The sequence below is a fragment of the Phaseolus vulgaris genome, chromosome 9 (assembly GCF_051622355.1).
Source record: "Phaseolus vulgaris cultivar YP4 chromosome 9, ASM5162235v1, whole genome shotgun sequence".
NCBI lineage: Eukaryota > Viridiplantae > Streptophyta > Magnoliopsida > Fabales > Fabaceae > Phaseolus > Phaseolus vulgaris.
The window spans coordinates 24,372,476-24,389,821 of record NC_143506.1 but is presented as its reverse complement, the minus strand read 5'-3'; the positions used below and the strand labels follow the sequence as shown (position 1 = coordinate 24,389,821).

At 36.0% G+C, this 17,346-nt stretch overlaps 2 protein-coding genes across 2 annotated transcripts; one reads left to right on the top strand and one right to left on the bottom strand.

The window, feature by feature from the left end:
* The first annotated feature begins 1,037 nt into the window (after positions 1-1,037).
* LOC137821804 (putative pectinesterase/pectinesterase inhibitor 51) lies at positions 1,038-3,723 on the top strand. The gene is made up of 2 exons (XM_068626560.1): positions 1,038-2,166; positions 2,884-3,723. Exons 1-2 carry the CDS (start codon positions 1,206-1,208, stop codon positions 3,570-3,572), a joined length of 1,650 nt encoding a protein of 549 aa, XP_068482661.1. The 5' UTR covers positions 1,038-1,205; the 3' UTR covers positions 3,573-3,723.
* Positions 3,724-9,792: 6,069 nt separating this feature from the next.
* Positions 9,793-16,228, bottom strand: LOC137822000 (UDP-glucuronate:xylan alpha-glucuronosyltransferase 1). Its single transcript, XM_068626839.1, has 5 exons — positions 15,882-16,228; positions 15,496-15,610; positions 12,805-13,008; positions 11,427-12,037; positions 9,793-10,982 (listed from the first exon to the last, which is right to left on the bottom strand). Exons 2-5 carry the CDS (start codon positions 15,558-15,560, stop codon positions 9,952-9,954), a joined length of 1,911 nt encoding a protein of 636 aa, XP_068482940.1. The 5' UTR covers positions 15,561-15,610; positions 15,882-16,228; the 3' UTR covers positions 9,793-9,951.
* Positions 16,229-17,346: the final 1,118 nt, after the last annotated feature.

Genomic DNA, 17,346 nt, shown 5'->3' with positions numbered 1-17,346 from the left:
ACAGAATAATTTTTACCACCTTTAGATATTGTTTGTTTTAAATAAGCAAAATTGGTATGAATTAAACCAAGAAGTTTATAGTTTGACGTTCTACATAATAACATGTGTTTTGTACTTTACTATATTTGGTAATTTGATGTATTTGGATAGTGGAACATTTAACTTCAGTATTTAGTACTTTGGTGTCATTATATGAATTTTGATCTATGTTTAAAATACAATGAATATGTTTTATTACACGTTTTTGAATTATTATATTAATAATTATTAAAATATGTTTTATTAAATTATAAGATTATAAATTGATAGATAAATAACATTAATTTAATATTCCAATTATAAATGTTGTAAATAGTGTACCACATTTCATACGTAGTTATAATAATGATAATTAAAATTCTCATTACGTAGTGGACTTTAAGCCTAACTCAACCCCATAAAACCGGTTCATGGGATTGAGGTTTGCACCCACTTATATTCACTCTAATCTCTAGTCGATGTGGGATCTCCATAACGTTCATAAAATGTTGTTTACATACTATTTACAATAAAATTGTTTTTCAATTAAAAACACTAAAACAATTTTAACTAATATCATTTACATGCATAAAATATCACTTTATATAAAATATTAAGTGACATGGTTGTAACGATTTATATAAAACTGTCATATTATAGATAGTTTGTGATGCTTAAATCTATAATAATATATGCAAATGCCACTAGTATATGCAACGATATTAAAAAATAGACGTCAATATAAATACAATTTTTTTTTGAAGTAGCTATTCTTGTAATTAATTAAAATTTGTCGATTATAATAATTTCTTCAAGAAATTATACCAAAGTAGTAAATTTCCCAATAGCTTAATCTTGATATTTATGTGTATATTTAGTAGCATTTCAAAACTACTATAAAAAGACAAGAGTGTTGAATTTTTGTTTAGAAACAAGTATTTATAAGAAAATGAAAAGTTAGAAGAAAAAAAACCTTCATTAAATGTAAATATAAATAGTAACGGAGTGTGTTGTGTTGTGAAATCCCTTCCCGCCATCCATCGGTTTCATTCCAATGGTTACTGTTTGTTCACGTCACAGTGACATTGAATGAACTAAAAATACTCTCAATCACTGAAAACAAAACAAAAACTCCCTTCCAATTACTTCCAATTATTACAGAGTCCTGAAATTAATCTCAACCAACCATGAGAAAACCCACTAAACCCATACCAACGTTCCTCCCAATCTCAATCCTCAGATCCACCCTCTTCCTCCTCATCCTCTCCATGGCTTCCCTCTTCTTCCTCTCCCTCCTCTTCTTCCTCAACCTCCACCCTCACTCCTCCGCCGTGGAGATTCACCGAGCCTGCAATGCCACGCGCTTCCCTCCCCAATGCCACGCCTCCCTCAGCCCTAGAGTCCCTCCCAATCCCACCCCTCTCCAAATCGTCCAATCCGCCCTCCGAGCCTCCTCCTCCAATCTCGTCACCGCGCGATCCAAGGTGCGCTCCATTGTAAGCGCCTCCGCGAACAACCGCACCCGCTTAACCAACGCAAAAAGCTGTCGCCAGGTCCTCCACTACTCCAGACACCGCACCAACCTCGCCAAAGCCGCACTCCTCCGCGGCGCCACCAAGGACGCGCGCGCCTGGATGAGCGCCTCCCTCGGCTACCAGTACGGCTGCTGGAACGGCCTCAAGTACATCAACCACACCGCGCTGGTCGCCGAAACGATGTCGTTCCTCGAGTCTCTCGTCACCCTCTCCAGCAACGCTCTCAGCATGATGGTCTCCTACGACATCTTCGGAAACGACACCGCATCGTGGAGGCCGCCAATGACGGAGCGCGACGGCTTCTGGGAGCCCTCCGGGACTCCGGGACTCGGGGCGCTACCCAAGATAGCGGAGAATTTGAAGGCGGACGCTGTGGTGTGTAAGGGTGGGGACTGTTACAAGACGGTGCAGGCGGCGGTTAACGCGGCGCCGGATAATGCGGAAGGGAGGTTTGTGATATATATAAAGGAAGGGGTTTATGAAGAGAAGGTGAGGGTTCCGTACAGGAAGAAGAATGTGGTGTTCTTGGGGGATGGCATGGGTAGGACTGTGATCACGGGATCTGCTAACGTGGCCCAGCCCGGCATCACCACTTACAGCTCTGCCACCGTTGGTCAGTTTCTTTCTTTTCTGTCTTTAAGGTTTTCATGCTTTTTTTTATGTATGCTTTTTGAGTTTCCTGTTTTTTTAATATTAACTGCATTTTCACTTTACTTTAAAAACTCGCCTGAAATATTGATATCAATCATTGATGTCAACTTCCAATTTTTGACGGGAGAACAAAACTAAAAGTTATTTGAAAAGTTTTATAGCCAAGTTCTGTAACACTTGATGATAATGGATACAAATTCTGTGGCATGAAAATTTAGCGATATTTTCAGTTGTTAGTGATTCGTTTATGGAATAACAAAAAAGAACTTCTTAAACGAATATGGAATTTTTACTCTTAATCTAGAGATACGAGTACAGGACATAATTTAGACGCAGTTCGTCATGTACTTTCAGAATTGTTTTTCAATAAATTAGAATTTTTCTTTACTAATCTATTTAATAAAAGTTTGTATTAAAAATAGATATAGATTATTGCCATAAAATACTTATCTGATTACAGAGCATAAGGAACTATGCTAATGTTTTTTCCCTATCCTAAGTTCATAAAAAAATAGCACTTGCTTGCTTCAACATCAAGTAGGATATGACTATGCCAGTAACTATTGGGTTATAAAGTGCAAGTTTTTAACTACTTTTGGAAACTAGTATGAAGATTTGGGATTACATTGACATGCAAGGGGGGAAGATTTGTTAATGAGTTAATTATTTAATATGGCAGGGGTTGCTGGGGATGGATTTATGGCAAAGGATCTCACGATTGAGAACACGGCTGGTGCTAATGCTCACCAAGCAGTGGCCTTCAGATCAGACAGTGATCTTTCTGTCATCGAAAACTGTGAATTCATAGGCAACCAAGATACTCTCTATGCTCATTCCCTGCGCCAATTTTATAAATCTTGCCGCATACTAGGCAACGTGGACTTCATCTTTGGGAACTCGGCAGCAATCTTCCAAGACTGTGAAATCCTAGTCCGGCCCCGGCAAGACAGACCAGAGAAGGGTGAGAACAATGCTGTTACTGCACACGGTAGGACAGACCCTGCTCAGTCAACAGGATTTGTTTTCCAGAACTGTTTGGTTAATGGTACCGAGGAATACATGGCATTGTATTATAGCAAACCTCAAGTTCACAAAAACTATCTGGGGAGGCCATGGAAGGAGTATTCTAGAACAGTTTTCATACATACATTCTTTGAAACCCTTATCACACCAGAGGGATGGATGCCATGGACGGGGGATTTTGCTTTGAACACGCTTTATTATGGGGAATTTGAGAACTCAGGACCTGGTTCAAATCTGACTCAGAGGGTGCCCTGGAGTAACCAGGTCCCAGCCGAGCACGTATTCTCTTACTCATATCAGAATTTCATTCAAGGAGATGATTGGTATCATCATTTCAGTCAGTAGGCCGTCCTAGGACTGACCATGTATTGAGGAATGGGAGGAGGGATCATCTTAGTAAGTGGGGATTTTTTTTCTCATCCACTTATGGTTCATACTCGATCCTACTCATTGTGTACACCCTTAATTGAATATATTTATATTTTATTTATTTTAATGATGTTGCAGATTTCACATAATTAGAAATATAATTATAGAATTGGGGTAAACTTTTGTTCACTAAATCTATTTTTTAGATGAGTTGGAGTTAACACTCACTCTAATGAGTTGTTGGACTAAAATTCATTTTCCTAAAGTCGTAGGAAAATGATATGGGAAATGATTTTTTCGCATTTATTCTGATAATTATTTTGAAAAAAATAAGCTATTCTCGTAAAACTTATTTAGTAAAGTGATATTTATTTCCAATTATATATTGTCTAATAGAAGGTTGTTATAAAATTTTCTATTGGGACATTCCAAAAAGGTCACTATAATCTTTGATCTTCACCAATTTACAGAGCTTTTAGGAGTACAAGACCTCATCACTCAAAAGCTTTTCCAGCACGTTAGCTACATAAGAAAATGGCTATGATTTCTTTTTGAATATGAACCATACCCCTTTTTTCAAAGAAGTTAATTATTTGATTCCATTTTATGCGGTCCCCATATTCACATTAAGACGATGGACTAACATGAAAGTGTTTGCACTTAAATGTGCATGTGGTCAACCAGTGTCCATAGACCACTTGGTGCCCTAAGAATCGTTTGCTTGCATACCATGTGAAATTTTTAATGTTATAGTTAGATCTACCTGCCGACATGATATACTTTTTAATGGAGTTGAACAAATGTAGGAGGCAGTCACATTCTGCCGAAAGGTCTTGAGACGTTTTGAAAGCAATTCACTTGTCCACCTTTCATTGACTGACACGATGATTAGATTACATTTTGGATGTCATTGTGCATCTATGGAATGAGCCTTCAATTTAGTTCTCCACTTAAAAAAAGTAAAATCTTATTGTCTTTATATAGCTAAAATGACAGCATAGGTTTTGTTACTAAACCTTATTAACTAATGCGACTTACTGTTTGGTTTAACTTAGGATTAGTTGACAAAAACAAATAAATCAACCAAGTGTACATTTTAGGAAAACTCACTAATAATTTATCGGGTTAAATATGTTTGTAGTCTATATATTATAACACGAAATTAGTTTTTGCTTTGATTCAAACTTTAGACATCATTCAGGTGTTTGTAGTATGGAAATAAACTTCAAATTGAATCAATTTCGCGTACAGAAAAATTCAATCTAATCATTTTCATACAAGTATTTGTATGGTCTAAAATTTGGACAAAAATGAAAATCAATTTCGTATTATAATATTAGGACGAAAACCAATTGAGTGTTATAATATTAGAACCAAAAAACATATTTAACGAAAAAACATATTTAACCCATGATTTATCAACCTGAATTTGTCACGAAATTGGTTGTCTATTGTAGGTTACAGAAGAATGAAGAATCCCCCGACTATGATGTAAGAAGAGGTATCAAATAAAACCAAGATGAAAACTGCTAAAGATTAACATTGAATTGAAAAATCAATAATCATATGCTGAGATCAATAACCAAGAATAGAGAGAATGAATCTTGTTACGTTCAGAATGAAGCAGGATTCACTAATCCTCAAAGCATACAAAGATGTCCTACTGATATACAATCAAGACTATTAGCGAGCGGTCACAGAACATAAAAGAAAGGGACAACTAATGTTTGCAAAACAGTAACTAACTCACTCTTTGAAATATATAAGTTCTCTAATATATGAACCAATGACTGCTTTATGATTAGGAAATGACTAGGTATGCATCTTCAAACCAAAGAATAATGCTTGTTACAGTTAGAAAGACTTGCATTCGAGTAAGGTGGCTGCACTGGGATGCAGGTCTGCAGAAATTTCAGTGAAGCTACAGTATAAATTATACCAATCTAAGCTGTTTGTGTGAGTTATATGATTCCTAAAAAATGTTCTTTTGTCCGGATCTCTGTACTATCCTTCATTTTTTGCGCTCGTACTTTTCAAACATGAAAACATTGGTTACTCATGCATATCTCACGATTATGTATCCATCTTAGAGCTGTTGTCTATATTGTTGGGAAAAACGGGTAATTTTCCCACTAAAACAAAACCCTAACAGAGCTACCCGACAAATAATATTGAATAAATAAAGCGGAATAATAAAAGAGATAAAGAGGAAAAAACACACCCGAAAATTGTTAACGGAGTTCGGCCTGTTTAGCCTAATCTCCGAGCACAGCAAAAACAGCTCCCTTTTATTACTATGAGAGAAGATATTACAAATTGGGATATTTAACAGTGAAGGGGGAGAGTTTAATTTATAACCCTCAAACCTCCTTCCCAAACAATGAACCCACCGATGTGGGACTTGGGATTAAGCCAAAATCAACAAATCTCCACCTTGGCTTAATTTCAAGTCTCACCTAAAACAAATCTTCTCAAAACATAACAAAAACAAACTTTACAGTGCTTCAAATTTGCGCCTCCGGACGCCAACTTCAAATGTGCAAGATATTAACCAAGTCTAAACAGTGTTCAAACTTGGTCCTTGTAACCACCTTGGTGAGCATATCTGCAGGATTCTCCGTAGTGTGAATCTTCTGGAGAACAATCTCCTCTTCTTCGAGAATCTCACGCACAAAGTGATAGCGAACATCAATGTGCTTCGTCCGTGCATGAAAGACTTGATTCTTTGCTAAATGAATAGCACTCTGACTGTCAGAATATAACTCAAGTTGTTTCTGACCAACTCCCAAGTCTTTAAGCAACCCATGAAGCCAAATTGCTTCCTTCACAGCCTCTGTAATCGCCATATACTCTGCCTCTGTCGTAGACAAAGCCACCGTAGACTGCAAGGTAGACTTCCAACTAACTGGCGCTTTTGCTAAAGTGAACAAATAACCAGTAGTAGACCGTCGCTTATCCAAATCACCTGCATAATCAGAATCACAATATCCAACTATGCATTGACCAAGTGATTCATCTTGCTCAAATGTCAATCCAACATCTAAGGTATTTTGGAGGTACCGTAGAATCCATCTCACAGCTTGCCAATGACCCTTGCCCGGATCATGCATGTACCTACTAACAACACTCACAGCCTGTGAAATATCTGGTCTTGTACACACCATTGCATACATCAAGCTTCCAACTGCATTTGCATATGGGACTTTCGCCATGTATTCTCGTTCTTCATTAGTCGTCGGAGATAAACGGCTACTCAATTTCAAATGAGGAGCAAGTGGGGTACTTACAGGTTTTGTATCTTCGTGTATACCAAAACGTTGTAGTACCTTCTGCAAATACTGCTTCTGTGACAGCCAAAGTTTTCCCCTCTCTCTGTCCCTGTTTATCTCCATGCCGAGAATCTTCTTGGCTTCCCCCAAATCCTTCATCTCGAACTCTTTACTCAACTGAGCCTTTAACCTGTCAATCTCAACTTGGCTCTTTGCTGCAATCAGCATATCATCAACATATAAGAGTAAGTAAATGTAGGAACCATCTTCAAGTCTGCGCAAATACACACAGTGATCATATTTGCTTCTCTTGTACTTCTGATCCTTCATGAACTTATCAAATCGTTTGTACCACTGTCTCGGAGATTGTTTCAGTCCGTACAACGATTTGCTAAGTTTACAAACCCAATCTTCTTTACCATCAACCTTGTATCCTTCTGGTTGAGTCATATAGATTTCCTCCTCCAAATCACCGTGTAGGAACGCGGTCTTTACATCAAGTTGAGCAAGCTCCAAATTCAACTGTGCTACCAAGGCCAACAAAATTCGAATGGAGGAATGTTTTACAACTGGAGAAAATACCTCATTATAATCAATTCCCTCCCTCTGAGCAAAGCCTTTAGCAACCAACCTTGCCTTGTAGCGAACATCTTCTTTATTAGGAAATCCTTCTTTCTTTGCAAATACCCATTTGCACCCAATTGCCTTTTTACCTTTTGGTAATTGTGCCAGCTTCCACGTCTTGTTCTTATTCAAAGATTGCATCTCCTCTTTCATCGCACCTGCCCAATTACCACTCTCTGAACTCAAAATGGCTTCTGGGTAAGTGGATGGAATGTCATCAACAACTGGAAGTGCATAGGCAACCATATCCATGAAACGAGCAGGCTTCTGAATATCTCGTCTCTGTCTTCTAACTGCAATTGGCACTGATTGCTGTTGAGATTCTTGGGTAGGAACCTCTTCCTCATCTGACTCTTCTTCTGCCATAGGAGAGTCACTTGTGGTATTTCGTGTTGGGATCACCACTGTCGGCTCAAACTCCACCTGCTTCCGGGCACACTCCACCTGTTGCGGAGTACTATCAGCTCCTTCTGGATTTACCTTCTTTAACATGGCAGATTCATCAAAGGTAACATCCCTGCTGATAATCGTCTTCTTTGCCTCTAGACACCACAAACGGTATCCCTTCACTCCAGGACTAAAGCCCATGAAAAGAGCTTTCTTTGCCCATGGATCCAACTTTGATTCAATCACATGATAATATGCAATAGAACCAAAAACATGCAAAGAATCATAATCAGTTGCAGGTTTTCCAGACCATACCTCTAACGGGGTTTTGCCATCTATAGCAGATGATGGCAAACGATTGACGAGATGTTGAACGTATGTCACAGCCTCAGCCCAAAACTCTCTGCCTAACTCAGCATTAGACAACATACAACGAACTTTCTCCACAAGTGTCTTGTTCATACGCTCCGAAACCCCATTCTGTTGTGGTGTTTTTCTAACAGTGAAGTGCCGAACTATGCCACAATCTTGGCATACCTTCAGGAACGGATCACTCTTGTATTCTCCTCCATTATCTGTTCGGAGAACCTTAATCTTCCTTCCTGTCTGGTTTTCAACTTGAGCTTTCCACTTAAGGAAAATTCCAAGCACATCATTTTTGTTCTTCATAGTAAACACCCAAACTCTTCTGGAAAAATCATCAACAAAAGTGACAAAATAATGCCTACCTCCGATTGACGGAGTCTTGGCAGGTCCCCACACATCTGAATGCACATAATCCAGAATACCCTTGGTATTGTGAATTGCAGTGCCAAACTTCACTCTTCGTTGTTTTCCCAGAACACAATGCTCACAAAATTCAAGTTTGCAAGCCTTCGTACCTTTCAACAATCCTTGCTTGGTAAGAATTTGCAAGGATTTCTCTCCAGCATGTCCCAACCTCATATGCCACAACTTCGTTGCCTCAGCATCCTTCTTAGTGCTAGAAGTTGTTGCCGCTACTGTCCCCACCACTGTACTACCTTGGTAGTAATACAAATTGTTCTTCCTCACGCCTTTCAACATCACCAGTGCTCCTGAAGTTGCTTTAAGAATTCCATCTCGCATCGTCACAACTAGGCCTTTAGATTCTAAAGCCCCCAATGAGATGAGATTCTTCTTCAACTTTGGCACGTACCGTACATCCCGCAAAATTCTGGTGGATCCATCGTGATTCCGCAACTTGATTGAACCTATCCCGACTGTCTTACATGGATTATCATTACCCATGTAAACAACCCCGCCATCGAGTTCTTGAAAATCAAAGAACCATTCCCGAATGGGACACATATGATAGGTACAACCTGAATCCAATATCCACTCATCTGGATGCAATGATGCTGAAAGCGAGACAATCAACACATCACTTTTGCTTTCTGCAACATTTGCATCTTGCAGAGCCTTCCCTTCTTGATCCGAATTTGCCATTACAGACTCACAATATAATATTCAATATTACAAATAATTTCAAACAACCCAAGGCGAACCTTCGGCTCTGATACCACTTGTTGGGAAAAACGGGTAATTTTCCCACTAAAACAAAACCCTAACAGAGCTACCCGACAAATAATATTGAATAAATAAAGCGGAATAATAAAAGAGATAAAGAGGAAAAAACACACCCGAAAATTGTTAACGGAGTTCGGCCTGTTTAGCCTAATCTCCGAGCACAGCAAAAACAGCTCCCTTTTATTACTATGAGAGAAGATATTACAAATTGGGATATTTAACAGTGAAGGGGGAGAGTTTAATTTATAACCCTCAAACCTCCTTCCCAAACAATGAACCCACCGATGTGGGACTTGGGATTAAGCCAAAATCAACATATATTACTAGATTCTTGTTTGATTCATGTAGGTAAATTCCTGTAAAACTGATTCGTGGAGAAATCTTTCACTAAATGATCAGAATGAGAATACATCATTTTTATGCATGAAAAAATATGTATGAGGAAAAATGTTTCCGTCATCCCTTCTTCCTAACACTAGGAAATTAACACATGCGAGGAAATTATAAAGGGCAACTGAGAAGAGAACTCATAAAGCCGAAAGAGATGTTTTGGTAATGGTAGGTGGTGTTGGAGTATAAAACTCATCATCCGTCCAATTTGTCTCACCCCAGTGCCGCAACATGGTTTTCCAGTTGCATAAATTATCTATACATTTCTTCAAGCGTCTATCTTTAACTTTTATTCGCCAATGCCCATCCGTGTAATTTGCTATTTCAGCCTGCCTACGATCCCACTCCAACTGTGCCTTCTGCTTTGATTTCAGGAGACAAAACTGCTGCAAAAGCTCAGGCATTGCATCATGCACCTTCCACCACTTTGCATGTGCAACATCACTTGCAAATTCATGAAAGATATCAGCATTCCAGTTGCAATCATAGTCCCGGAAGCATAACCATGGCTTCACACCTAGATAGTGCAGGACGTACAAAATTGGAGGCTCTGCGCCAAACAATAAAGTTTTCATCTGTTTCTTCTCTTCCTCATCACCAATCCAAAAATGCTTCAAGAAGTTCATGTGTCTTGGTATCCTGTGCCACCAAGTAAATATTTCATTCAAATATCCTTGGTCCCCTCCATTGTAGGACTCTATCTCGTTTATGTGATTCATCAGGAGCTGGAATGTGCAATTTGATGGCTCAACCACCATGACACCGGAGTTGAAGAGAGTGGCATTGTTTCCAGTGGCGGTGATTTCTGGCATTCCAAATAGGAAATCTATATTTCTTAGTATGAGCAAATCTGCATCAATGAATATTATCTTGTCATAATCTGTTAACTGCCATAGCCTGAACTTGCTGTAGTTCCATTCATTGTAAGCATCTTTTTCAGCTTTGGGGTTTCTGATCCTTTGTATTGTTCTAACCTTCCATCCTGCTGCTTCCAAACCACTTCTGTGATAGCCACTGATCGTCTCATCAACAAGTATTACAAAGTCTCGAGTTGATCCAGACATGCGGATGCTTTGTGCAGCAGCTATAGCCCCACAAACGTAAACATGAGCTGAGTGCAGAATTGTTGCATAGGCTTCTCTAGGAGCATTCCCATTGTAAGCCAACTCTGCTTCCAATTAATTAAATTCCTTTAGTATCTTGCAATAGTAGTAGTAGTACATACAATAGTACTACTAGATGCAATAATCACATTGCGAAGATGTCATTTTAATTTTCATGATCATGGATGAGAATGTAGTATGATAAGCATGGAAGAAAAGGGTCACTTTCTGTGTTCCTCTAGTGTCCACTTCTGTTTATTGTCTTTGGGAGTTGGGAGTCTTCAGCAATCATCAAAATATCCAGAAAGTGGTTGTAAATGTAAACAAGTTATTGTTTGCGATCTAGCTTTTAAATTGTGACTACGGTTTGTGGTTCTAGAGAACCAAATTGTGATCACAGACGAGTTTTTAAAACCTTGTTGGTGAAACATAGATAGTTACAACAATTAACTAACTACTTTATATTTTGTCTCAAGAATCTTAAGGGACAGAAAGAGAGTACAACTTACCTTTGCCTCTCATTGGAAGTGCAAGTTCACAAGACCCCACCGGAAGCTGGACTTTTTCTCTCAGGACACTCAAGTTTGGTTTGTATAACCACACATTCCCTTCACGTCCAACTAGTTCTTTGCATGTAAACAGATTTGGTATTGGAAAACAGTTGGTAATGAAGAGCACATAAACAGGGTAGTTGCCTTTGAAAGAGGTTGCAAGGGCAGCAGCTGCAAGCTGAAGGTGCAAACGAGCAACATCTCTGGACCAATTCCCTCCATTCCTACAAGGAAGCTTCACGGCAATGAGGTTAAGTCTTATGCCAGGGGACCTAAGAGTAGGCAGAGAAGGACAAACAGGAACTTCAGTTTCCTCTTCCTCATCAATCCATTCCGGGTACAAGGATTCCCATGTCACATTTCTTGCAGCATTCTCCAGAGGCAGAACAACATGTGTTGTATCAGGAATAAGATGCTCCCAATGGACTTGTTCAGTCTTGTTGAAATTTACAAGCCCAATTCCTTGAAGTTCGTCTTGCCCTGTCAGCTTATCCGTAATTTTCTGTATGTCATCCCAGTCAGTGTCTACATTGGATATGTAACGAGGATCTGCACCACCCCATATCCACCTGTTCGCAAAGTTAGGAGACACACTCAAACATTAGGAGTCAACACTTCAATTTTACCTCGTCTATATCAAACTAATGATGAAGATTTGGTTCTTTTCTTGTTACAAAGAAAATGTTTGTTTCACATTTTCAAAGACCAGGTTGGTAGGAGTTCGCATATTTGCATAAGAAATTTGTGAAAAAATCACAATCGTTGAATCTGATAAGAGGTGGTAATTTATATCAATTTAAGATATTCTGACAAAAGTTGAGTTTAGAAAGCAAGCCCCATCAATAAAAAATCGGTCTTTCTCTATAATTATTATAAAAATCAATATGTGATTCAGTGAAACTGTAAAAAATATTTACACTCTCAGCATATATTATTTACTGAGTAAATTACATTTGTACTCCAACAAAAAAATCTAATTCAACCAATTCTCCTGTTTTTTTTCAATATTTTACATGATGTAGTATTTTTTATACAATTAAGAAGTTAGTGAATGTACAAAGATGTTAATACAATACTTTTGGAACAACTAAGAAGGCAATGGAAGGGTAGAAAAAGGAGGAAATGCATTGTATAGTCTGTGTAAAAATGTAATGTTGGAATCTTCTTATAATTTTCCCCTCTGGCTTTAATTTAAGAGATACCAAGCTTATCCTTAATATAGTGAAACTTTTAAAGGGCATTGAACTAATGTTAGAAATTGTGTTCATGAAATGAAGTTTTTGTTTGTTTAAGAATAAAAAAATAATTGGAAGTGTAGAGTAATAGATTTACTTACCGAGAGCCTGAGCTTGATAAATGGTTGGTATTGTAAACCTCTGGAGAATACAGCAGTGTTACAAAAGTGCCACTTATGGTTATCAATAGGATGAATTTTAAGAAAGACAACTTGCATCTTGAGCTCCTATCTTGAACTGATAAGTGGAAAGGCTTCTCTGCATTTGCTTTGCTTCTTGGCAATCTTCGTTTGTATAAATCTTCACTGCACCAACTCATCATTCAGCACAAATTCATTACACAAATAAGAAAATCAAACAGTTGCACAAGGTTTGATATACTGCTCAGTATCAGCCCCAACTCTAATCTTTGATTGATCTTAGATTTTCAAGACAGCTTTCTAATGAAATGTTTGTGTTATCTTTCTCCATGCACATTATTTGATTTGGTTTTACATCAGAATAAAATTACATTCCTGTTTTTTCATCAAAAACATGTGCCTAGAGGGTTTTGGAATCTACTGATACAAAGATGAAACAGTGCCATATAATGAGGTAACATTAAAACCACTTAATAGATTGCATCTAATGAGGTAACAAAGCACAATGGTTATAATTTCGTTGGCTAAGTAAAAAAGAGACATCCACGAATCACCACAATTAATTTAATCACTCATTTAATGCTTATAATTGAATAAAGAGATGAAGTGAAATCTAACATAAAAGAATTGATGAGTCTCACACAGCAATCATTCTGTTCCAAATTTATTAACTTGATCATCATCATTCATCATTCTTAAGCTCTACGCAAGCATGACTGATTCATTTTCGGGCCTACTACAGATATATGATTTATTAAAGAACTCAAAAAAGCATTGTCAGATTGAAACATACCTTCTGTTTTTTTTTTCACACCAGTAAATGCAGAAAACATATAGAAAAAGTTTCAAGCTTTTTGGACTTCTCCCTTACATTAAACAGTTACTCCCTCTACCCTTAAGGTTATAAAAGAAAATTGCCATTTAGGATGAATTTAGATATAAACAAATATAACTAATTTTATTTTTTTAATAAAATTATTTCTGAAACACCCTTTTTGTGATTCTATTTTTAATGACTCCTGTTTATTCATAATAACAAGGTTTAATGATGAATGTTTTTAAAAAGTTATTTACTGAAATTAAATAATGTTATTGACCTTTTTAATTAGCATAAATTTAGTTATTTTTGTTTATACTTATTAACTTCAGGAAACACTATTCGTAACGTAATGCTAATTTAAAATTACATGTCCCCATAATTTTGAAATATGCAAAACCCTACAAGTTTTGAGTATAAAACTGATTAATTATTCCACTTTATTTTGTGAGTATAGAATTTGATTTGATTCATGTGCAAGAGAGTTAAATTAACCAAAATGAAATCGTAAAGTGTCCCACAAGGTTGTAAAAGCATTCTTTCCTTTGTTTCATAAACACTAATAAACCTTAAACAACTTTGTAAATTGTGACAACCACTGGTTTATACTGTTTTATATATGTAGTTGGTGAATCTTTGGAATATTGCTCCCTAAGTGACTCACTGTTGATACAGACTTGTTCTTTGGCTATATACATTTTCACTAAAGCATGAAATAATGGAGAGGGTAGAAAGATAATGATGGAAGTGGTTGCTTGCTCAGCTTCCTTATACAGTAAATAAGAAATATTTTGAGATAAAATGTCACTGTCATTTCCAGAAGATATGTTAACTATACGCAGGTTCTTCCACTTCTTTGAAAAGGATTTGACAACATTACAAAATACTTTAACTAGGTGCATGCATGCAATTGAGCTTATACACGCAGTTCTTTCAATCATGAATTTTGTACCAGTTTACATTAATAGGTTACTAGGAGACAAATACTGTCTCTGACATCATGAATATATGAACATGACACAAAAAGTAAACACTGCTGGTTTTAGAAAATATAAGATGTAACACAGATTAAGTTTATCTAAAACCACGCATAGTTTTACGATTCCTAACCTCGGCAAAAACAAATTAAAGCAGCAAAACAAATCTCACGTGAAAGGAAGAGAAAAAGTTGGCTTTTTAACCTCAAACAGAACTTCATACAAAAGAGATGGGTCCTAGTTATAAGGTGAAATGTACCTTAATGCCTGATAACAAGACCAAATAAATTACCCTTTTAACATATATCAGTCGCAATCGTAACAAGTTCAGAAATTATTTTTAGACATCTAAAATAATGTTACTCAACGCGCAATCAAAGTAAAGTACAATAAGTAATAATGATATAACAGGAAAAAAAAATAGAAAATGATTTGAAAATGTAGAATATGTAAAAGAATCAATGCTCTAACAAGTTCTAGAGAATATCATTTTCATATATAGTTAATATAAAAACATTACAATGTCGTAATATGAATTATTTAAAATAAAACATTTGTTATAAAAACCAGTAATTTTATCATATGGAATTTATGATTATTAATATTACTCTTACAGGTTACTCGTATAATTATTTAACTTTAAATGATTTTGATATCTTATTAATTAATAAGTATAACTCAACTTTTACAAAAAAAAATCTTATAAGAATCTCATCTCTATTATCTCTATGATGATAATAGGTCCCAAGCAAAGAACATGATTATTTGGAGTGAGTTTTGAAGCTAGTGGGGAATCCTTTATGTTAAAAAAGCACCTTTGATCCAGAGAAGAGAAAGAATAAGAAGAAACTAACTCACATGGATGCAGGTAAACGGTGTCGAGCTTCAACGGAATGAGGAGAAGCACCCATTGTTCCTCTCATATAAACTATTCACCTACAGGGGCATGCAACCATCTGATTTTTATTCTTACCTGCACCAACAAATCTACTTCTAATGAACAAAAACGGTCCAATCAACTAACAGAAAACTCAATTAGAAGTCCATAAACCATTAAAGGTGTTTAGTTTAACATCTTGAAGTTGCTAATATCTGGTGATATACACATTTATCTGAATTGGTTTTGAATGAACATAGATGAAAGAAGTACAAAAAAGAAGCTGATAGAAGGGAAAAGACAAGGACTGCATGCATGGTAAATTTACTCCAGAAGGAAAAAAAACATAACAATCAGAGTTATATACCAATGTTAAAGTAGAGTAACTGAAAAGACAAACAATGTTGTTGTTGTTGTGCAGACACAGAGAGGGAGAGAGAGGTGAATGTGTGAGGTTTTGGAGGGTTGTGAAGAAGAGAGAGAAGGGGATGGAAGATGCAGAAAGAGTTGATAGATGGCATTGTTGAGGAGTTGAGTCAATATAGAAGGAGTGAGGCAGTAACTTCCTTCAGAATTTTTCTTTCATCTTTCAGTTTCTTTCACTTATCTGCTACTCACCAACTCTTGCATCTATCTACTTCTTTTCTTTTATCATTACTCCTCATTTCTCACCTTTTTTTATTCTCCAGTTTCATTGCAGGAGAAAATGCTCCTACCTTATAAACTTTATAAATAATTTATACTTATACTTCAACACTTTTTTTAGTGAGATTTTTATCATTCACATGAAATTTCATTTATTAATTATTAAAGTAAATAAAATTTTAAAAATTACCAAAATAGATAAGTAATGTCATATTTCAACTCAAATCTTATTTCAACCTTAACATAATTTTAATAATTTTTTAAAATTTTAACCATTTAAATAACTTTGTGAAATTATATCTGAATAGTAAAAATCTCTCCTTTATTTTAGTTGACACAAGATATATATATATATATATATATATATATATATATATAGTTAGTGTAGCAGTACAAGAATAAGTTTGCTGAAACTACAAGACTGTTATATATATTTTTTATGAACAAAGACTAAGATCGTGTTTTAATAAAGTTTTTTTATAAACATTTATAGGAGAAGAATTTTTTTTTTTTTTCATATAAACTAATTTAAATCAATTTATATAAAATTTAACGCAAAAAATAATATCAATAGGGGAAGGGATTTTTTAATTTAAGCAAATGTTTATTTACACGCCTGGTGACGTAATATTAACTATTTTTTATATAAGCTATATAATATTAATTAATTTCTAATTATATATATAAAAAAAAAAACTATGAATTTCTAGTTGACAACCCTCTATTATAGAAAGGAGAGATGCAATTGTAGCACTTGATTGAGAAGTAAATAGTTAGAAAATGGTTGATGGTTAAGTTGGAATTGTGTTATAAAAGGCAATTATTAATGAAAAAAAACCCAAAAAGAAAAATTGTCACTTTAGAGAGAGTTGTTGATAATTGATTGATAGGGATGATTAGGTTAAAGAAAGCAATTGTTCATTGGATTTAGAGTAAAGGTAACCACATCTCCCAATCCCATCTCAAATAGGAAAACGTAATATTTCTACTTTCTACCAATACTCACAAAATGCCTTTAACCATTGAACATTGTTAACACTTTTACTTCTATCTCATTTCCTTTTATAATCATACTTTGGTTTTGTATTCCCTCCTTAATTTTCTGTTTTCTTAAACATACCGTAGTTAAATGCATATCTTTGTAGGTAAACGCTCTTATCGTTATTAAATTTTCCATTAATGTTTCG